The 24,304-nt window shown below is 42.7% G+C and overlaps 1 protein-coding gene across 3 annotated transcripts in view; it reads left to right on the top strand.

Moving 5' to 3' along the window:
• Nucleotides 1–1,616: 1,616 nt before the first annotated feature.
• The window catches only part of ppp3cb (protein phosphatase 3, catalytic subunit, beta isozyme), a 34,400-nt gene continuing 11,712 nt past the window's right edge, over nucleotides 1,617–24,304 (top strand). For 2 of the 3 annotated variants that reach the window (XM_058649749.1, XM_058649747.1), the window contains exons 1-5: nucleotides 1,617–2,143; nucleotides 15,427–15,627; nucleotides 18,432–18,556; nucleotides 21,154–21,265; nucleotides 23,182–23,327. In XM_058649749.1, coding sequence (XP_058505732.1) covers nucleotides 2,098–2,143; nucleotides 15,427–15,627; nucleotides 18,432–18,556; nucleotides 21,154–21,265; nucleotides 23,182–23,327 — 630 coding nt within the window. In that variant the 5' untranslated portion in view covers nucleotides 1,617–2,097. Of the gene's footprint in view, nucleotides 2,144–2,701; nucleotides 2,830–15,426; nucleotides 15,628–18,431; nucleotides 18,557–21,153; nucleotides 21,266–23,181; nucleotides 23,328–24,304 lie in introns of those variants that run through there. The other variant, XM_058649748.1, reaches the window with a different exon arrangement.

The following is a 24,304-nucleotide window of genomic DNA, read 5'->3' as shown; positions in this document are numbered from 1 at the left end:
TTGTGTGATCACCTTAAAACTCGGTGCGGCGCACGGAGACTTCCAAGCCCTCGAGCTCGAACCCGCTCAGAACCGCTTGCGGTACTAGTTTTTAAATGTATTCTATACTTCAGTGTTTTTCTGATTTGTTCTATTGATGGGCCTTTTGCACAGCAGCCATTTTGACATGTTTTAAAAGGAGAAGCACATGTGACACTGATCAGAACAATGGCTCTGTTTGATTCATGTATTTCTGAATGGGGATGGGTATTGGTTTCGGTCAGTATCAGTATCGGTCCGGTACTGGTCAAAATCACTGGATTGGATATCGGACAGAGAAAAAGGTCAAATCCGATATCCAAAAATCATATGTCACATGCTTCATTATGCATACAACTGTAAAGATGTAAATCTTAGCTGAGTCATGTTTGTGCTGTTTATTACAACAATATTTGTTACACAGTTGGAGAATTATGTCTTTGAAATGACTCAGCATAAATGTGTTGTTAACTGCTTCATAGTTCATAAATGGTCTAAAATGACTGTATCGGACTAATATCCGTATCGGTATGGGACACAAAATGGCTCATTTATTCACATACAAAAATGTATTTGAACCAGAACAATGTTACACCCACTATTTTCTGTCATCTGAATATTACTTCAGTTTTTTTTTTTGCTTTTTTTAACCTCAAAACCTACAGGCATGAGTTACATGAATGTTGACCACTAGGACAAGAAAATAGATAAGTATAAGTGTAACTTTTAAAAATGTATTAACTCATGTTAATTTTAAATGTACTGAGACAGTTTTAACCTTTTGTTCAATCTCATTTTATGGCAATTTCGAAGTACAAAGTAGACATATGTGATCTGTACAAAATTGTCAAGGAAGCCTATAGAGTGATTAGCGTACAGCAACTCTCACCAAATATACGATGAAGATTTGCTCCATCCTGTCCACCAATTGTGACCATCCATTCTTTTGGATGAATTAATTCCTTTTTTCTCTGTTAAGCCATACAGACCTAAGTCGAGTTTGGCTGTGAGTGTGTGTCCTGTGTCTTTGTGAACTGCGTTTCTTTAATTGTTTTGATTGATTTCATACTGCGGAACAATAATTATTTTAACTGAACTGCATGTAACAACTGAATGGGATTATCACAGTGGAAAGTGCTGTCATCACTGCCTCCACATGATGGCAGTAAGTGGCAGAGTGAAAAGAATGCAGCATACATTGCGTGTGTGTACACATGTATGTGTGTGTACTTGTTACCTCTTCTTTTATGGTATAAACACTGACCATGTCAGGGCCAATAGTCCTCATAGAGACCAAAACCTGGTCCTAACGAGGCAGAACCTAATTTCTGAGGAACTGGTTAAGTTTAGATTGAAGATTTAAATTGTGGTTAGGTTAAAATTAGGGTTTGACATTAACTGGTTATGGTTGAGGTTAGGGGTAACACTTAGTTTAGGCTGTTTACATGAATGGTTAAAGTCAGAAGTCATCGTAGTGTAGAAGCGTGTCTGCGTGTGTGCGTGTGCGTGACTCTGCGTGGGAGTTCCTTCTCTCGCCATTCCGGGGTGTTGCCAGCTGCATAACAGCAGCGCACGCTCGCTCTCACAGAGGGAGGCAGAGCCTGCGCGTCTCTCCTCTCTCCAAGGCGTCTCTTCGCCCTCCAACCTCCACAGTTTACCCCCCGCTCCACCCCATCCTCACCTCCCCTATATACTCCACCATCAGCACCGCCACACCAGCAACCCCCCGCCCTCGCGCCTCCTTTTAAAGAACAAATTCGGGGATTCAAGCATGCCACAACAGCAGTTATAGGTGTCCGCCTATCCTCTCCCAAAGTCACCGCAGGCGCCGCAGCGGGCTTCCCCCGTCCGAGAGAGCACGGAGACTCCACCGAGTGATGCTACTGCTGCGGCGAGACCAGCAGCCAGCGACCGCGCACATCTTTGACGCCTGCTGCTGCTGCTGCTGCCGGAGGACTAGACACCAAAGACTCGGCCCTTGACAGAAGAGAGAGGGAGAGTGAGAGATAGAGAGAGAGAGCCTCCCCCCACTACTCCCCCCCCTCCCCCCCGCGGCTCTGCTCCCGTCCCGACTCCAGGATGTCCGACTGCAGCGCCGACCGTCCCGGCGACCGGGTGATCAAATGTAGGCATGCCAGACCCTGCACGGCCACTGAGCGCTTCCTCTGTGCCAATGATTGTGCTGCCTGTCACTCATCATCGTTCTGTTCGGCTTGCACCGGTATCTCTCTTTGATTCGCACGTTTCTTTCTTTTCTTGCTCTGGTTTTATTTGAAGTCCATGGCCGTGTGTTTAATCTTGTAATTTATGAATAATAAAAGAAAGAAATAAGCCCATTTGACCGGCGAGTCACCATGCATGTGCCTCTTAACCTTTTAGGGGAGGGAGGTGATGATGGAGGGAGGCGGAGGTGGTGGTGGAGAGGGGGTTAACCCAGCACGATACGCCATAATCAGGGTCTTCCCTCGTTATTCTATTAGAATTCACCCCCTCACCGAGGCATTACCCCATTTTCTAACAAGGGGAAGTCTCTGCCTCCATGTATCACCAAAGCTAATGTGCGACACTCAGTGCTGCATGAGCTCCGTTTACACCATCCACTCCTAGCGGTGGTTTCGTGTTACTGAATAGTAAAACCCTATAGAGACACAACTGAGAGTGATAGAGAGGAGGGGAAGCACAGAGAGAGAGAGAGAGAGAGAGAGAGAGAGAGAGAGAGAGAGAGAGAGAGAGAGAGAGAGGGGAGATGAGCATCTTGTTCCAATGAAACATCAAGCAGTGTGACGATGACAGCGAAAGGCAGACATAAAGGTAAATAAATGTTACGCATAACCTGCGATCTTTGGTGTTGTGCTTCTGCTGTGGATGTGCTTGGTGTCACGGGATGATGTTGCATGAAAGCAACGATGTAAGCAGAGGAGAGGAGAGAAGGAGAGAGGGAGGGAAGGATGCTATAGAAGACTCATCACTCGGAGATTCAAGGATTTTTCATCTTCTCTGTCTTTGCCTTCATGTTGTAGTGCGCGTGTATGCGTGCGTCGCGGTGGCCGTGCCTCTGCTCGGATGTGCTGACCACTTCCACATGAGTGGCCTACATTAGCGATCTAGTTTTATTTTTAGACAAATCTGAGCCAAAGTCGTGTAATCGATTGGTCTAATCGGCAGGTAGGCAGACAACTTTGCAGGCCGAGTGCGCATCACCGTACCCGCGAGTTTAAATTGAGTTTTCCAGCCTGTGCGTGACATGAAATCGTCCCCGTGTTTGCTGATGTGACCCAGTGTTCACACATGATGGATCTGTGAGTGGTTGTGATCCGTGGCTTCTGTCAGAAAGGCCTGAATGTCAGTGGGTGACTGTGCCTCTCTCTCGTGCGTATCCCTGTTCCACGGCTCCGTAAAGGCTTCCCCTTCCCTCTGGTTTCCCTCACACTCTACTGAGAGACAAAATGGTGTTTTTAAGGATGCTGGGCCGCGCATACATGTGAGCCTCGTCCCTGACAAGGATGTCGCCTTAATAGTGTTAGTGAATCATTGGATTATGGAATATTTAATGTGTTTATGCGAGTGTCTGTTTCTGCTTCACGCGTGGGCGGCTATAGGGGGAGGTAAAGGAGGGGCTCCCGCTCGGGTCAGGATCCGCGGAGCTTGCACAGATTGTCGTGTGTATCGGGTCACAACCAGGCTGGCACGGCTTCCACGCACGCAGCCTGTCACATGCGACGACGCCTGGCGGACTGTCCTCTCCCACTGGCTCCGCTTAACAAACTCACGAGGTCTCTCTGCCGGAAGAAGTGGAGCTGACAGTTGGATGCGCCGCTCGGGCATGCCCCGGTATTCCGTGTGTGCGTGCGTGCGTGCGTCGTGCTTGGAAGGGGGAGGGGTGGGCTGGGGGGCGTTGGGGGCTCTTGCAGTTTTTGCACGTACAGGACTCGAGCACTGCATTTGCATATGCCTACAGTACAACTATGCTACTAGCATACATGGATGCAGCTGTGCAGGGGCGGTGCTAGTAAATCTAGGCTCCCGGAGGGGAAACATTGACTGCAACTAAGTGACCCCCACCTCACCACCCATTCCATCTGTTCTCTGCCTCCTCCTCACATGCACTGTGTCAGTCTACATCATAATTTCTGTTTGCATGCGTGTCGTTGCAGCCGGGTCATCTAAACCCAAACGCCACCTCAACACCGCGCAAACCAAGTGCCCTATATTGATGGTCACACGGTGCACTCAAACACACACATACGTGCTTCTTCTCTCACACGTAGCAAAAACAACTGGTGAGAATGATTTAGAGAGTGTATCAGGGGCATCATTCAAAGAGACGTCACCTCTAAAGGATGGACTGTGCCAGGTAGTTCCCCCACGTTATAGATTGCTGTGAGAAAAGCACAGAGATGGAGCCAAAAGACAAAGCACACGGAGACGAAGGGACAGAGAGGCAGAGAGTGTGGGGGCGAGGTGAGGGAGAGGGAAGGAGAGAATGTGACAAGGCCACGAAGGAGGTGAAGTAACTGGAGTGAGAGAGAAACGAGAAAAATACAGGGGACATAGTGTGTTTCACACGCTGCAGAGCGGCAGGACAGCTTTCTGTTCCTGAACCAATGGACCTCTCACACCCTTTTTGATTCACTGATCTGTATGTGTTGTACAGACCCGAGTTGGTCAGAACAGAACACAACACTTTGCAGGAACACAATGTAAGTTGCCAGACTGATAACTGTAAATACAGCTGGTCAAAGTGGATCCTAATTTACCATCTGTAACAGTAAAAAGATATTATGCTGTCAGTCTCCTTGTATTCTCTGCTCACAGAGGGACATCCTGCAGCATTAAAGATACAATAAGGAAAACTGCACTTATTTTTTGGGACAATAGACAAGCAAAATGTTGGATTATTTTGTTAATTAGTCCGACTTACTATACTAAATCAAATTTCTCAAAGTAGGACTAACTCAGTCAGGTAATAATACAGTTTGGAGTTGAATAACTACTTCACATTTACATTTAATTGGACTGAAATTGGCCTATAGTTCCCACAAATGAGCTTGGAGTTGGAAGTGATAGAAAAATAATAACAATAATAATAACATTATTTATAAAGTGCCTTTCACAAAAACCAAGGTTGCTGTACAAGTAGACAAAAGTCAAAACAACAAAAACACAAACAAAAGAAGAAGCTATTGTGCATGAAATAAACAATGGCTTTTTGGACTGACAAGCAGGACACATTTATGCTCTTTCAGTGTAAAATAATTAAATATATATTAATTATTATAATATATATATATGTATATATATATATATATATATATATATATATATATATATATATATATATGTATATGTTGTGTAGCAGAGTTGAACACGTTATATTCAATAAATCAATTCCCTGCTGGTGTTTGTGTACTGGGACAAGAACATTATTCTTATTAAATGGTGAAGTCACTTAGTGCTACTCATGATATAGACAATGGAATACTGGAATACTTGTGCACAACACAGACATGGAGCTTGGCTCTGTAGTTCTGAAGTTACAGTTTCTTAGAATCCTTAACTAAGGTTCAAAAACCAGGTCCCGATAAGGACAGACCCACTGGAAATGGCCAAATCTCACTGCTGCAGAACAACCATGAGCCGAAAGATGAATTAAATTAATTAAATGCTTCCGACTGCCTTTTGCTACCCCTTTAGCACCTAGGGTGTGTAATTCACACAAATGTCGTCTTATTCAATAAAACCAAGCAAAGTGTGATATTAGACTAAACTGGAGTTCCAAATATGAAACAAAAACAAACGTATACTCCTGTACTCCTGCACACAGATTTAATTAATAACATTATTGATGGCTGCTGTCCAGCCAGTGTCATTGGCCTGGTACTGTGCACGCTGAGTCACTGACATGGAAAGGAACCATGCTTTATGTTGTTAGTTACATTTGTACGTTTCCTTTCACGACATATATCAAAATGTCTAGTGTGAAGGACAGTCTGTTGGACACGGAAACAAGTAGGCATTTATGGACACGGCTTCCAAAATGTGTGGGTTAGTGTGACCTCTGAGTCAGCACAAGTTAAAGGTGAATACTCCCTGTGCAGGTGAATGGACGAAATACTGAGGAGTAAAAAGGATAGAACATTTTGGTGGATAGCTTGGCTTGTCGAACATTCGTGTGACTAACAGCATTAATCATGCCCGTGTGTGCTCCTGTGAGGTGTTTCATTTAGGTGTCTGTAATGTGCACACTGCTTCATTGTCATGGCTTACTGGTTAATCTAAATGGAAAAAGAACATTATTATTCACAGTTAGTTACACCGCTGTGACAAATCATACAGTACAGACAGAGAAAGGCTCTAAAATGACCTTTCTGATGCCACATTAATACCAAAGCAATTTTAATTATATACTTTAAAGTGTACGGTGTATTGTATGGGTTTATGTAATAAGAGCGGGAACTCAGTGGGTGATTCATTAAGTAACTGTTCAAACTGGGTCAAATTGCAAGGGAATAAGATAATCTAAGGTATATTAAAGGACCTTAAGTTTTCCAAAATTGGGTTTGATTTATGTATTTGTAGAAAAAAAGGTTATTTTTGTGCTATGTTGTGTCCATTGCAACTGTAGACACCATTTAATTATTTGGCCACCAGTATAGTTTCAGCCTCTGTTTCGGTTCCTGTCTTTTTATAATTTTGCCACAGAGTGGACGACCTCTGCTAACATACACGCAGTGATCACATGTCTGTGTTGTGCACAATGGACTAAAGTTATTATGTTTTTTATTGACTATTGATATTTCTATCATATCATTCTATGTTATCATAGTGGGACTTCCCCCCCGGCTTCAACACAACAAAGTCCTCTCCATGAAACATTGTCATGCAAATAGTGCAAAGAGGTCTTTTGTAATTGTTTGCCTTTAAACATATCAGTGAAAGAGACGAGTTTTCACAGAAACAGAGTGGACACATGTCCAATAAGCACACATGCAATTATGTAGTATTCATGACAAACACACACATACACACGCACACACACCCACATACACACACACGCATACGCACTACCCCTGGCAAGGCTTGAGGCACACTGGGCATATTTCTTTTTAGTGCAGCATGCTGTCCCGTTCCTCCATGGTCCCCTAGAGCTCTCTCTCTCTCTCTCCCTGTGTGTGTGTGTGTGCACGTGTATTTTGGAGTCTGGTGTTATTTTTTGAAGCAGGGGTCCCACCTTGACAGGTCTCTGTGCACATGGTGTGGAGGGTGGCAGGACAATGGCTATTTATATAGAAGTACTCCAGAGGAGGTGGGGGGGGGGGGGTTGGGGGGGGGGGGGGAGTGTCTAATGAGGGCAGATTGTTAGGGGTTGGGTCGCTGTTTCTGTATGTGCAAGTGTGTGTGTGCGTGCGTGCACAGATGGTGCTTCATGTGTGTACTGTGCATTAATTGAATGACTTCAAACGCCCCTTTTGTTGCCCCCCCCCCCCCCCCCCCCCCCCACACACACACACACATACACACTACCACCTTCAAAGACCCATGGATCTGTGTTAGCTGATCTGGGTCAAAGATGGTAGAAAAACTCTCATACTCCCCAATTTCTGTTCTTTCCTCCCTCAGTTTGTCCCTTCTTCATTTGTTCCTGCTGAGACAGGCAGTGGGATGAACTGATCTTTGGTGATGTGTGTGTGTGTAATCACTTTAGATTAAGTCCTGTTGTGGGCAACATACCTAACATAGCACACACACACGCACACACACATACCGGAATGCCATCACATCTGGTCGATGTCACTGGATAAACAGTAGTCAGATACAGTCTGGAGTTGCAGACACAGTTTTGCATTGTAATAATTTCATTCACAGCCTACACAGCTGTCTGTCAGGCGTTTGTGATAAATGTTTGTGTATCATTTTTACCTTGAGAACTGATGCAGTTTAACTTCTGACATATTTACAGCTAGGCCCCAAAGGCCATTTCTGTTTATCTTCTCTAAATCTGACAAGCAGTTGATGGAGAAGCACCAGCTTGTTTTGTTTCGTACCTATTTTGCCATATTTTGCAGCATTCAGGCGACAGGCACAAACAAGTGCTGATGGATCATGACTGACTTCTACCGTCATTTCTGCAATTGTCATTTCTGGATGCGAAAGGTGTCCCAGAGTTATTAAAACTGATGAAATATTCCCATAATTAACTTTAGCCATTAGGGATGAAGGGTGCACACAATAACAAGATGATTCTGATCAGATTCTGCTCCAGTTAGGCTATTAGGCCAGCCCAAACAAATTACAGAGATTTGGTTGAAAGCTATGTCATAGATTTCCTCTCAAGCTTCCTCTCACTGCTCTGTGATGTGGAGATTTTTGGCTGAGCTGGCAGCTTTGGTGCCTAATAAATTCCACACTGGGGAGTTTAGCTATGGGGAAAGGGCCAGGAGACAAAAACAGTATAAACTACATTAGGGGAAGCTGAAATTGCTTTTCACCTCTTTGCTCATCTCACACCATTTGGTCCATCTCAAATCACAAGCGCGATTCATGTGATCGGTTGACTCAGTGAAAAGGACAGCTCTGGATGAATGACATGTTTTTTCATTGCACTTGTCTCCACTTGAGGGAGTGGAGTTCACTGCGTTCATCACAACAATCACTTTAGTCAAGAAGTGCAGGATTTATTAACTGACTTCACTGTTGATCTTTCTGTTCAATGTGACACTGTTTCATCAATTTGATCTAGTATTATGGATGTTTGCCATGCATGGGATGGTGTAATCAATTCACATTCAGTTTACCCATAGGTCGCATTACCGTTATTATGCATTAATTAAGCCTGGCTGATGACAAATCAACCTTTGTAATTAGTTTTCTGTATGTATTACACTAATGGGATTATTTATTTACATATATATGTATATATATATATATATATATATATATATATATATATGTCGTTTCACACAGAGGTTTTCATACCGAAGGCCTGTTGTTCCGATTCTGATTCTGAAATTCTCCGGGGAAAGAGGATGTAAAACAGAGAAACGATGCATGGTCAAGGTTGTCGCCACAGAAACTGATAGTGAGTAGTTTGCCACAGTTGAACCTCAAAGAGAGAGAGAGAGAGAGAGACGGTGCCAGGCATCTTGGCCTTGTGCACTGTTTCAAGGATGGTTTGTGTATGTATCAACCCGGGCAAGGTGCTCGTCAGAATCTGAGATGACGCCCTGCAGTTCATCTCTGGCTTTGCCTTCTCAGTACTGAGCTGTCTTCAATAAATTCTTCCACCTTAATTCATCACTGACTCCAGAGATTTTATCACTGATCCCAAAGCCCTGGTAACAGAAATCTCCCCAACAGTTACTAATTAAAAAGTAACTGTTAGCTGATAAAAAGCTGTCATGGTGCATAGTGCCATCTCTAGCTCTGGTTACATCCTTCCGGTCTTCCTAGTAGGTTGGTGTGTATTTGAGCAGTTTAGGTTTTGACGTGTTTGTCATCTTTATACTTAGATTTTTCCAACATTACTGTTGCATTATGTAACATCAGAGGCTTAAAGATTGCATTCATCAGCATGAAGCTCTCATCAGCACCCATTCTGTTACTACACTGCAAAAACAACTAGAAATTGTCATTCATAGTTCTCTAAAAGTCAGCTGTAGATTTCTTGAAGACGTTTCACCTTTCGACCAAGAGGTCTCACCAACAGCTTTCAGAACTGAAGAAGCCTCTTGGATGAGAGATGAGGCATCTTCAAGAAACCTACACGTCCAGCTCGTTTAAGTGTGTTACCCTGTGTCTTAGGCCAGGTTCACACTGCATGTGTGTGCAGATCTAATCTGCTGATCCGCTGCTTCTCACACAGTTCTGTTGTTCACTCAGGGAGCGTGCCTGCCGCAGAGCTTCTACAATGTTTAACATGGATTTGCCTTTGGAACTCAACACATTGATGGAATCAGGGAACTGAAACATGAGAGTGCTTTTTACTTTGAAACAGGAGCAGGACGCGTGGCGTTTGTGACAGATGTAGATACTGAACCTGTGAAAAAAGATCATTTTTGCTGTGATGTGTGTGCCGCAATATGTGGGCAATATGGAAATCAGTTCATATTTGTGCCAAAGGAAATAGCAAGACATTTTACGGTACACGTATCCAGTGTTAACCTTAAGCTGCTCTCAGACATGCACTGAACTCTGGAGGTACTCTGGAGATTGTCCAGACGGGCTGTATGTGTGAATGAATGAAAATGGCTGCTCCTTAGTCTAATCTCTGGATAATGTCCGAGTGAGCTCATGTGAGAATGAAATTAGCGAGTGTCCTGCCTCCTGCATCCTCAAGCGTGTTTTGCCTGGATCCTCCAGAGATCCAGCTGCTGTTGTGAACATGTGTCCTGTGGCGTTTGACATATGTCAATGTCAAAGCCCATTTTCTAGACATTATTGAGAGTTCATGTGTGAAAAAGTCTTTACAGTGTCAGTGCCACTGACTGTATTCAGGTCCCACTGATACAAGTGCCTGACCAATTTAAAGTAGGTCCTAGATGCCAATCATAATAATTCACCGTGATTGTATTGCATAAAATAACTAACTTATCATTACTCGCAGATGGCTTATTTTGAATTGTACATTGGGGAAGAGAAATAAAAAATAAAAAGAGTAGGCGTGGGACATAGTTTGATCAGAAAAGTGCAACAGCCTCTCCATTCATTCCTCCTTCATTCATGCATACACACCTGTGATTCCATTCATACTGAAATGAGGATCCACATCACTCTGGTGTACGTGATCCTACGTTCAATTCTAAAATATTTTCATTTCCTGGAGCATACACAGTTTTTGCGTCATATAGATACAGAACCTTTAGAGGTTGAGTGCCATGTGGAAATTTGTTTTGCAAGGGCTTTGACTTGCAAAGACACAAAGATATTATTGGTAAAAATAGCAGAGTTCTGTTTGTGCTTTTGAAGTAGAAACAGTCCCATCAATAACCACCTTCTTTAGCAAATAGCAGATTATTTAAACTGTTCCAAACACTCGGTGGATGATGTGGCTTTCTTCATTTCCCATGCTGCAACTATCTCTGCTCTCACACAGAGACTCTAAGTAGACTGGCTCCACTAGACTACTTGAAACTACTAAAATGTATTGAATCGTCAGTGGGTGCTTTTGTTCTGCACAAGGTCAACTACTGAATGTGTACAACTTGTTCTTGTCAGATGAGCCTTTGTCGGGAACCCAAACTTAAGTGATGTCTGAAGTACCGCTTTACAAACGTTGATCTATTGTGTTTGTGTGTCACACCATTGTCATAAGTTTACTTAAGTGTGTTTCGTGTGTGTAGTTTTTACCTCATGCTCATCAGGAGCTCAGGTTTTGTTTGCCTGAAAGTGTATTCTTCTCTCTCTCTCTTACTCTTGATAGACATGACCATAACAATCACTTACACGCTAAACGTTCTGGGATAAACTCACCAGGATACAACAGGTCAATTAACATAGAAGGACAACAAAAATATTCCATCTTTTTATGTGAGAAATTTGATGTCTGAAGTGTCTTTTAAGCCACGCTTGTGAGTATGTAGTACGTATGACAGCCAGTCTCTGAGTGGCTCCGCAACTTTACATTGACATTTAAGCATTTAGCAGACAGATAGTGCAGTGGTAGGGGGGAGTGGTAGGGTAAGTGCTCGGACAGAAGATGTTTTTGGAAGAGTTGGGTTTTCAAGAGCTTTAGAATGAAATATCTCAATACCTGTTTCTGGTTTGGCAATTCAAATGACACTGCACTACCCCTAAAAAGACAATGGACATGGGAAACAATATACCTGCTAAACATCAGCATGTTAGTACTGCGCCAATGTCAGCTTGATAGCATTCTAATGTCAGCATTTAGCAAAACACAGCTGTGCACTGGCGATCGGTCTGTTACATCCTAACTACTGTCAAGTGAGTTCAAAGTAATCTGATTAAATCAGCTGCGCACAACTCTCTGTGTTTCTCATGGTGTGTTTCCACTGAGTGAAATGCTTTGGTTTGGTTTGGTACGGCATGTATTTTTTTAGGTTTCCATTAGGAATAGAACCAAAATAAACCTTGGTGCCGAGAAATGGTAGAGTAATGAGTAATGGTACAGTACGACCGGTTCAAACAGCCACAAACTGAGCAGATAAAAATGAGCTGGTGGATGTCCTCCACTTTTGTCTGTTGTGTTGTGTTCGATGTCGTTGTTTGTTGTTCGTTGTCGTTGCACTGGTACAACGACACGCAACATGTTACACTGATGGGGCCATTACCAAGTGAAGGCACTGTTCTCAGTCGAGCAAGCCTGACCGAGGGCTTTACTGTTCTAAACCAAAGTGTACCGTGATGGAAACACCACTTCAATGTAGCATTGTTCAGTTCTCATGTCATCTGGTGACAGATAGAGGCAACATGCCTTAGTGAAACGAAGCGGCTACAAACAGGGTGAAAATGCAAAGAAACTCCTATGAATAGATTCATATTTGATTTCTGCTGCGTGCCCCTGCACTGCATAAAAGTAACATCAATAAAAACCAAAGTCACCACTGGTTGTCCATACGTAAAATGTTCAATTAGGTGATTGCTTTGTTTTTAATCAAATTAAATTTCCTAGTAGCCTGCGCTTAGTTACCACTTATCCTCAGATGGCCGAAGGGGAGTTGGAGACATTTCCAGCTGACCTTGGGCAGGTTTTCCAGTCTATCACAGGACCAACATGCAGAGACACACAACCATCCATGATCACATTTACACCCATGGTCATTTTACTGAATCTTCAAATAAGCCACACAGACTGTGGAGGAACCTGCAATCTCCCCATACAGAGTGTTCCCAGATTCAAATGACACTGCACTAACCCTAAAAAGACAATGGACATGGTAAACAATATACCTGCTCATCATCAGCATGTTAGTATTGTGCCACTGTCAGCTTGATAGCATTCTAATGTCAGCATTTAGCAAAGCACAGCCGTGCATTAAGTGTCGTCTCTCAGGGCTGTCACGAAAAAGCCCCCCCCCCCCCCCCTTTGCTTTATCCACCTTTATTTCTCTCTGTCTCTTCAATTCATATAAAACAGTTCAGTTCTTTGAATGATAGATTACACCTAAATATGAATTAATGCTCTCATTAATGGGGGAGAAAATGACTATTTTTACCTGGTTTGAGGAAGAAAAAGATGAATGTCAGTGTTACAAATTTAAATTCAGACATAGTTTCTACATAATTCACAGCTTTAAACAGGAATCTTTAAGTCTTCAGCGTTTCCATTCATGCTTGAACCTTGTAGTGTGCACTCATCAACCCGTCAGTTGTCAGCATCGGTGGTCAGGCGTAAAACAACTTTGTGGTTTGACTGTGTCAGTACCAAACTTCTCCTCTCTCTCTTTTACAACTGCCAACTATAGTTCCTTTCCCTGAGCTCAGTGTCTCTGCCACTCTCCACTCTCCCTCTCATACCTGCCCTACTTTCACACTGCTCTCACAATTTACGAGTTTCACACCCCCCACCTTTCTCTTTCACACACAAGCCTGAGTTTTACCTCAAACCAGAGATATACATACAGCACATAGAATGCACAAAGTTCATGTACACTTGCACATACTTGCAGTTTTTTTGTTCAATATAGTAAAATGAAGGAGGAGGTTTATACCTTTATACTGGCTGGGTTCATTTGTTTTTGTTTGATACGTAGAAATGAAGTCATATACAGTAAATACCGACATGCATGAGTAACTCTTTTCTGGGGTTTTTTCTCTCACAGCCTGAGGTGCAAAAAAACCATTTACACTAAACCCAACCTGAAAAACACAACTGGTTGTTGTTACTTGTACAACTTCTGTTCTCACAAGATAGAAAACAGACCTGGCAGCTTGGCAGCTCACGGTGTTCTGGGACATCTCAGGGTGTTCAAGCGTGTTGGGTTGAGTCTTGAGCTTTGGCAAACCTTCTTGGTTTGTGGTAGGTGCCGTTAAATAATTTAGGGTGTCCAAACGTGTCGTTCAGTTTGTCTTTGTAAAGTTGTGGGTAATCAGAGATGGGCGTTTGTTCGACATCATTGGTTTGATCAGGGATAGAAAATATCTGGAAACCTTTGCAGCCGTTCAATAATAACTCATTGAGAGGCCAGAGGTTCATTTTTATCCAGTTCTTGTAAAACAGCAAACACAAGCTCTGTCGCTGTTACTGGTCAAATGGTGCTGATGATTTTACAAACCATGCATTATGGGTGTATGTGGTTGTTGAGTGACATTAATGCACAACAATTAAAATTTAATGACGGCCACCAGTGTAAAGCTAAGACTGTGGGAAGAGAGAGATGCAGCAGGAGAGACAGAACTGAGGGAGAGAGCGAGAGAGAGAGGGAGAGACAAAGTGACAGAGAATGAAAGAGTGTGTGTAGTGAGAGAGTGAGAGAGCTAGGCCTAGTTTTAGTGTATAATCTAGGCCATTATCTGTGTTAGCACTGGTGGGGCTCCAACAGACTCTGTGGATCCTGCATAACAATACCTTTTATAAGCTTGTATGTTGTGTTGTGTTGTGTCGTGTATGTGTATGTGTTTTGTGTGTGTGTGTGTGTGTGTGCGTGTGTGAGAGTGTTCCACTACAGTGCCACACTTGAGTATTCATGCATGGTATTGCCATTTTGCCATACATAATATGCGCATGCGCTCCTGTGCCTCTGCTTTATGTATCTTGCCACTGAGTTTGTTCCTGTTTAAGAACACTTGTGTGCGTGTCTGCGTTTTGTCGAGTGTGTCTTTATATGTGTGTGTGTGTGTGTGTGTGTGTGTGTGTGTCTGACTGCTCACGTGCAGCTGTGCTCTCTTGCTGTATCACCCCCCCGTTGACAGTCAACCCCCCGCTCCAGCAGAGCCCTGGGGGCCTTCATTATGTAAGAAAGACATTACTGCAGAACAGAGGCAGAGAGACATTGCTGCAGAACAGAGGCAGGCAGCCGTGGTAACGCTGGCAGCTCCTGCTTCAATACAACACATATAGCTCTCTCCATAAAACAGAAACACACACACACACACACACACACACACGCTCGGAGCCTGCAGCAGAAGTGTGATCAGGATAATGGTGAAGATTGAGAGCTGCTGATGTTTGTGGCCTGCTTAGTGTGGTATACAAGAAATGTCAATAAATCAAATTCTGCATTATAATAAATTCTCTTCTCTTTCCTCCACCAACCTCTCTCATTCCCGCTACAATCCATTTCTCCCTCCATCCATATGTGCATTCACATTCTTAAACTCTCCTTTTCCTTAATCTCAAATATGATTCATTTCCCTCCATCACTGATTCTCCTCTGACTCAATTTCTCTTCTTACTTCCATCTGCCTGCAATCCCCTCCATCACTCCATCACCCACCATCCCTCTGTAGCGGTCCCCTTCCCCCTGGCCCACCGGCTGACCATGAAGGAGGTGTTCGATGCCGAGGGTCGGCCGCGCGTTGACCTGCTCAAAGCTCATCTCACCAAGGAGGGCCGGCTGGAGGAGGCTGTGGCCCTGCGCATCATCGATGAGGGCGCCGCCATCCTGCGCCAAGAGCGCACCATGTTGGACATTGAGGCGCCAGTCACGGGTAAGGAAATGGGAGGGGCTGCTGGATGAGTCGGTAATTTAATGAAGAATTACAGGAAAGTCAATACTGATTATAAAAAAGAAAACAAAGAGTTAGATGGTACACAACAATACAACCTGCTTAGACAACTCACAAACAGCTTAGCTTAGCACGAGGACGAGGACCAGCTGGTTTGTAAATAGGCCTTTAATATCTCATTTTTAAATTATATACCAGACTAGTTATTGGCTGGGAGTTGCATCCAATGTGTGGCATGTTGTCATGTGATTGTGAATCTCTGCTGCTTCTGTGAGTTCACACTACATTAGTGAGTGTGGGCAGGTCTCTACGAGCTGTGTCTCTGAGTATTTCACACTTACACACGTAACATTTCTGGATTAAAATATCTAAAAACAACAAGACTAACGTTATGTATCTTGTTGACTAGTGTACTCGCGTTAGCCAAAAGATTTGTAAAACCATAGAAATCAATATTTCAATTCATTTTAATGGCTTCATCCTCTTTAATCGTCTCTGCATTGCGAGACAAACGTGATAGGAAGTATGTATTTGTCACGACTACTATTTTCTGTGCTGTTCCCAATGTTGGAATGACTGCTGATCACGTGGTGATTAGCCAAGACTAACCCTGGCACATGTGTTAATGGTTTAGCTTTTACCTCAGCAGATTTAGTTTTACCTCTGCACAGAGCCAGCCAAGACATTTCCCCCTGTTTCTATACTCAATATGCTAAAGCTATGCTAATGAGCTGCTGGCTCTTGACAAAACAGGAGTGGTATTCATCTAAAAAAAGTGGAAATGTGAATTTCCTAAAGTGTCAAAGTGTGTTTTTTTCAAATGGTTTGCAATTCTCCTATTGAAAAAAGAGGTGTGTGTGTACATATACATGAGTGACAGTCGAACACACACTTCCTTTCACAGCGAGGACACAGATAGTAACAAACAGAGAAATGGAGCTGCAGAGCAAAAGACAGAAAGATTTTTAATTATGTATTAATCAGATTCTATTTGTCAATTCATTAATCTGCCACACTTACCTGTCACACTCTTAATATGAAACGCTATGTGGTCGCAGTTCACTGAGAGAACCAGTTGGCACTCGTGTACCTCACAATAGCGGGTGCCGGGTTTGGTGATATGTGCTCGTATTCCCTTGCCAGAGAAATGGAACTGTGGAGTATGTGGAGGTGGAGGAGGAGGAGATTGAGAAACAAAATGGAAAACAAGATTCTGAGGCGATTACAGACAAACAGGAAGACAGACTCAGACACTCGCAACCTATTGACACCGCTTGGTGAATGTACCTGCGCATCTCTGCCTGCATTTATGCAAGTGCAAGCAGCGAGACCATGTTGTGTGGGTTGTCAGGCCCACGCCGTGTGGGAACAATGCTCAGTTTTCACAGGTACAGATCCCTGGGGACAAAGACAGATAGACAGGCAGTTGGAGAGACAGTCAATCATGAGCAGCTAAGTGCAGAGGTTCTCCAGCCTTCTCATTCCCATGGAGCTACGTATTGATCATTGTTTCTAAGTTTTTTTCCGACAGAGAATCTGACCCAGAAACATTTGAGAGCGCTTTAGTGTTTGTCTGTGATTGGAAATTACATTCCAGAAAAAAGAGCAGATCAGGTGGTTAGGACTAGGACTAACTTTAAGAAGATCATTAGAAAATAGTTTGTGCACTTTGATGCGGTCTCTGTGGAAATGCTCTAAGATAAAGGCAAACTATTGAACAGACAGGCAGGTGGATGCTACAATCAAAACTGACAGGCTTTTAAGGGTTCACATGAAGGCGTCTGGAAGAGACAGGTCTGAGGAGGACGACAGCTACAGATCCGTTTCATTCATGCCATTTTTTTGTATTCCCAAATCCCACTTCAAATTAAAGTGAAGGCTTAGGAGAAGACAGAAAAACAGACATTAATTTGGCGAGCAGATCGGGAGACAGACTCTAAATGGATGTGAAATGGCCGTCTTAAAATGGCTGTGGAGGGGCATCTATGACATCGACTGGTGACACGGGTAAAAGGAGAGGCCAGACAGATGGTGAGGGTGAGGGTGAGGGAAGTGGATTGGAAGATGTTTACTCGCAGATCATTCACGGTCTCCTGATCTGAATTGTTCCAAAATCTGACCTTATGAGACCCAACTTAAAGTGTTCAACCAAAAGTCATAACATATTCTGGAGCTGCTGAACTGTGAATTTCTCTGTGAGATGAATAAAGTATCTATCTATCTATCTATAATGCATTTTTATTTCATTATCAATTCATCTCATTATGTTGTTCTGATCTGTTTTATTTACAGAATTCTGAAAAAAGGTGAAAAATATTCAGTTTGAAAGACAAAATATCAGAAAGAATTTTTTTTAGCTTTCAGTTAATTTCTATCAACAAACAGTTTCAGGTCTGGATAGTAAATATACATATTACACAACGTTTCAGATGATTTAGATGAGGATTGTGATGCTCAGTGTGAGAAAGACTTGATTGATTTATTGTGCGTTGCGTGTAAATCTTTGTTGCACTCTTATACTGACTGTAGTATTTAATCCTCACAGCGATAGAGCCAGATTCTGTCTGCTTTGTTTTGTTGTTTTATTTCTTCAGCAGACAGATGAGCGGCATTTCTAGATCAGCACAAAGGACAGATATACCTCTGTAGATGCAAATCAGGCCATATGGAGCCACTGAAGCAAACATGGTCCCCACATTTGTCCACTGAGTTGTGGAAACTAAACATGTGGCAGCTGCGAGCTGTGGTGTCTGCGACTGTAACAGTGTTGTGTGTTGTTTCCACAGTGTGTGGAGATATCCACGGCCAGTTCTTCGACCTGATGAAGTTGTTTGAAGTGGGAGGTTCTCCCGCCAACACACGCTACCTCTTCCTTGGGGACTATGTGGACAGGGGCTACTTCAGCATCGAGGTAACGATGGACACTCATCAACTTCAGTCTGTAGAAATATTGCATATAATGAACACACAGTGTTGCCTTGGGGTCTTGCACCTTTTCAAGGGGTGAGATTGATTTCACTGCTGAGGTATACAGTTACACTGTGCAATATTTAATGTACACACATGCACAAAAGGTACTTCAGTGTAGCACTGATAAAACACAGACACACACACACACACACAATGTGTGTCTGTACATAAACCAAGGTGATGTAATTTAAAATTCATGGACAGGGAGTCTCATTATTAAGATCAGCTTTCACGCACTATTCACATTTAGTAGCCAGAGCTTTTCCAATAGGACACAGTGGACGGAGCATGATTCAAGGTCTGTAATCACTGACAGGAGTATAATCTACTGCTCACTGAAATATGCATGGAAGCTGAGTGGAGATATAGAACCTCATCCAGAGGGCAGTTTGGACGTTTGATTCTTTGGATGTGAGTGCAGTGAAGTATTACTGTGATACTTTGACGTGACTGAACTGCAGCAGAGACAAGCAGAGCAAATTAAAGGTCCAGTCTGTGAGAATTAGTCGGATTGTAACGAAGTAAGTGAACTCCTCTGCTGAAGGAAACTACAGTGGCCTTCACTTACCAGACAGAATGTCATTCGTCTTTGTTTGCATTATATGTATGTCTGTATATAAAATGCAAATTGCACACGCCGTCTGGTTTGTTCATTTGGAGTGCTGTAGACACATATGGCCATTTTATACTGTACAGTTCTAGCACGACTCGGCTTGACTCTACTCGGTTTGGTTGGTTTTCCATTACTAAAGTACCTCCTCAATGCGGGGGGAGTTGTCATAGCACAGCTGCATGAAACTGCCGTGACTTTGTTTTACACGCGACAAACTAGTGACTTGTAAAGCAGTTATTTTTGCTATAACGAATCATTAGACTTAGTACTTCCTCCATGACCGGAGCACAGACTTGTGCTCACGATCGTAAGCTTTCAGCAGAGCTGTCGCTAAATACACCACACTCCTCTGTTAAATATTGAAATTTCAGACATTTCCTTGCTAAATGTTGGAGATTAACGCATGTTTTCAGAATTTTTAAAATGTTTTAATTGATCTACAGTTCGGTATTGTTCGGTTTGATTCTTGTGTCGGACGTTGCACTCATGACTCTTCCAGTGACGACACTCTCTGTCCACGTTACATTTCTGTATCGTCAGAGCAGGTACCAAAAAAGTAGCACCAGGTACAATCTGTAATGGAAAAGCGAATAAAAAACGATTCGAGTGGCGTCGTGATATAACTGTACAGTGGAAAAGCGCCAAAAGTGGTGCAAGATGGCATAGTCTTTAAAGCAAATCCCTTGCCCAGAGTATAGTCTGAGTATTATATATTCAACAATCCCTCTGAAATGTTACACACTTCACCTTTAAATCCGTTATACACATGGTGAATGTGTTCTGAAGCGACCATGGCAGGAGGCCTGAGTGAGTTTGGAGCAGTGGGAGCAGTTTTTAGGCCACCTTCCTAACACACACTTCAAGGGCACAGAGAAATCAATGTAGAGCAGGGATGGATTAAAGGTGAGAGAACACTCTCCCCAGCCATTTGTAGGGTTAATACAATGATAACGGTAAAAGCATGTAAGATGCGACAACCGCACGTCTGTTATCACTTTATTGTTTTCCTTCTAACTTAATCAACACTGATTTGGGATGATTCTGGTCACAACCCTCTTTATGTCCATGTGTAGTCTGGAGCACAGATCAATTTGCTTTCAACTCAATTCATTTGGGCAGTAGATGATTCATTCACAGATGGAATTCCTGGCTCCATCATGATTTTCTGAGTTGTGATTTGAATTTTCAGTTTGAAATGATTAAATGAAGGGAACTGAAAGTGAAACTCTGCCTCTCATACTATTATTTATAATGTTTAATTATGTGCTAAAGAGCTCATTTTGTAATTTTGTCCTGTAAATGGAACATAATGATATCACTCTAATGTCTGTACAGTAAATATACACTTGGTCTAGGCCCCTTATTTCCAATGAAGGACAATCTTAACACTTTAGATATTTTGGACAATGTTATGCTTCCAGCAGTTTGAGGAAGACGCTTTTCTATTCCAACATGACTGTGCCCCAGTTCACAAAGCAAGGGCACTAGTTTGACATGGTTTAGTCATGGTTTGACGAGTTTAACTGACCCGCACAGAGCTCTGACCTCAACCCCATCGAGCACCTTTGGGATGAACTGGAACAGAGATCGTGAGCCAGGCTTTCTCATCCAACATCAGTGCCTGACCTCATAAATGCTCTACAGAAGGAATGGACACAATTTCACTTAGAAACACTTCAAAATCTTGAGGAAAGTCTGCCAAGATGTGTGGAAGCTGTTATAGATCTAAAAGGAACTCCATATTAAAGTCCTGTATATGTGTTCGACTAGTCCTGCTGTGTACAGTATCTACATGATAACTACTATAAACCAATGCATTACTCAAAAAATACATCAACTTACTGCTGTTGTGTTGTTGTTTTTTCCACAGTTGAGCTTCTCTTGCTAACTAGGTTGTCTTTTCTCATCCATGGCTAAACTTTCAGTGTGTGTTGTACCTGTGGTCACTGAAAATCCTCTACCCAAAGACGCTCTTTCTTCTACGGGGAAACCATGAATGTAGACATCTGACGGAATATTTTACCTTCAAACAAGAATGTGAGTAACTCTTGTGATCTTATGTCTGCGTATCATATCATAGCATAGCATATGTACCTTGTTAAAATAAAATGAAACTCAGTTTCCTGTAGCTTAAATCACATTTTCCAACTATTTGTTGGAAAATGCAGTTTTTCTGTATGATTTGAAAAAGGGGACTTTGATAATCAGAGGTAGTTAAATACAATCCTTCCCTGCTGATACAGTAACGTCACGTTGAAAATGGCAACTGTAAGTAGCTACATTTGCAGCAGTATGTCAGCTAACTAGCGACCATGCCATGAAATGGTTAAAAAACAACTTTCACTTGTTTAAACTGAATGTTCCGAGCACCCAATTTCATCCAGTGCTTATTATTATTATAATAAGTGTTATTATTATTATTATTATAATTGTATTTTTGGATTTACAAAAATAATACAACACAATTGTCACCTGTGTCCAAACGTATCAGATATTCAGTATCACTCATGTAATGTTTGCACACTGTTTCAACATGTGGAGGAATTCAAATTCAGAATCAAATGTTACACATTCATCATCTTATCAACACAACTGTAGACATCTTCACTTCCTCCCTCCTCCTCATCGTCTTTGTCTTTTACTGGTAGGTTGCATCCTCCCTCCTTTCCTACACTTCCTTTCTACTTCTCCTCCATCTCTACCTCCCTCTCCTCTCTCTCTCTCTCTCTCTCTCTCTCTCTCTCCCTGACTCTCTCCTCTGCCAGTGAGTTTTACCGTCCTGAGTGAGAGTGGGTGATTAGCAGCAAATTAATTTGGCTTGTAATGATTGGCTCAGGGACTTACTCCTCTGTGTCTGATTGGCCAAGGGACGAGGAAGCTAATTTCCCCTGGTGCTCATGGCGAATAGTGGTCGCCCTCAATTACCATCTGCTGTGTGTGTGTGTGTGTGTGTGTGTATAAGTACACGTACTATGACTGCATGTGTGTGCAAGAGTGTCTTTATAAATGTTTGAGTGTGTGTGTGTGTGTGTGTGTGTGTAAGGAGCTCACAACTGGTGCAATAATGAGCTCTTGCTCTACACAAGGCAGATGGAGAGGTTGACAAACACACTCCTCACCGTCACACACACACACACACACACACACACACATAATTGCTCCACAATACTGGCTTCGATTTGTGTACATTTTGTTCTCACGTCCTCTTCTTACTCTCTTCCCTCTCCCCTCATCGTTACCCCTTGCTTCCTCTCCTCCCCTCATCACATGTAACCTCTCCTCCCTCTCCTGTCTCCTCCCATCAGTCACTCCATCCTTTCCTCTTTATAAAACGATCATTCTCCTCCCTGCTCGCTGTGATCCAAAAACCACCGTTCTTCCTCCGTCTTCTCCTGTCTCTCTCCCTCAGCCATTTAAATCATGTGATGTTGTTCCGTGTCAGATGTATTGTTTGGCCAGTGTGTGTGTGTGTGTGTTGGGCGTCTTTACTGACACCACTGCCAAATCATAAATCATTTTTCTTTAAGCAAAGATTTTGCCTCTACGCTGCTTCTTGTTTATGTTTTAGTCCCATTTTGTTCACAGGGAAAATAAATGGAGTCTTTCCATCCATGTGTTGCCTGAAAGAATAATGTGTGTTTTCTCACCAACATACATTTCTTCTCTGGGAAATAGCATTTTATACTTTATACTTTATACTCGCGTATAGAGTCAGTCTAAGGCCTTAAGACCGAGTTTCTTCAGATCTGTCCATGTAAAGGCTTCATGTGTTTGATTTCTTGTTGCACAATGTGTTTGTGTGTGATATGAAACAAACCCACCCCATGTGACAGCGACTGGCTGTATGTTTGCAGGGATAGTGGCTGTTCAAAGCATGTTAGAACACTTCCTTTGTCTCAAGCCTTGTACTCTCTCTCTCTCTCTCTTTCTCTCACTCCTCCATCCACCTCCAGGTAAGATCAAGTACTCGGAGCAGGTGTACGAATCCTGCATGGAGGCGTTTGATTGCCTGCCGCTGGCAGCCCTGATGAACCAGCAGTTCCTCTGTGTGCATGGGGGCCTTTCACCAGAGATCCACACACTGGACGACATCAAAAAGGTACAGTAAGACACAACACACACACACACATGCAAGTGGGACACAAACGGGCCATATAAATAAAAGTCTATACCGAAAAGCATAACTTATGTAGGGAAAAGCTTATTAAATGTTGAGTATGTAACAATCTGGTGTGGTCACACTCACTGCACCATCAGCCTTAACTGAAGCGAGAGACTTATGGTGACATAAAACTAGCCAGAGCTAAACTAAATGTACATTTTCATTCTTCCCTACTTGTGAAAGAAAAGTTATTTAGTATTTTTTTTATTCTGTGTCACTAAATAAATCAATAGTTAAAGTCCAGTCACTCTGTCTTATTCACAGAGGTTTTCAGAGGCGTCAGGACTTATTAAAACATTTTTAAATCAAGTTATCTTTTGTGGAGCGTAGTATTGTGTAATTATAAAGTTCAGAATTGTTTAATTTGTCTTCCAAAAGGTTCCCAATGGACTATTTATTCTCTGTCTATACTCTGTATTACGCTATCATTACCTGCATGTTAGGTGAGGTTGCTGTTGCCTGGCAACAGTCTTCTCACGACTTTACCATTTGAGCACCAAGCATGCTGTCTTCAAAACTTTCCATGTTGTAAACACGAGTCCAACTTAAAGGCACCGCCACACCGGCTCATATGTTTCCTTTAATTACAAAATAAATTCAATTAAATTGTAAATAAAAGCATAGTTACATTCAAACTATCGTCATGTGACCTCACAGGAAGCTGATTGAGCCTTTCAGCTCCTCACGACTCTCTCTGTGTGGACGCATTTAGATCACGTTGCTGTGCTGCACACAGGAAGTGAAGGGTTTTACGTCAAGACAGATGAAGGAAATGGCAACATTGCACTGGTTAGCGTATGACTGAAAACACAAAGGAGCATTCAGCAGTTTGACCCTGCGCTGCTGCTGTACACATAAAAGCGCTCCCTCATTGTGGTCTGATTGTATTACGTGACAGATGGAATTGTTGTTTC

Source organism: Solea solea, chromosome 14 (assembly GCF_958295425.1).
Source record: "Solea solea chromosome 14, fSolSol10.1, whole genome shotgun sequence".
Classification (NCBI taxonomy): domain Eukaryota; kingdom Metazoa; phylum Chordata; class Actinopteri; order Pleuronectiformes; family Soleidae; genus Solea; species Solea solea.
Note: the sequence above shows the minus strand (reverse complement) of the source record. Positions and strands in the feature narration are given on the sequence as shown.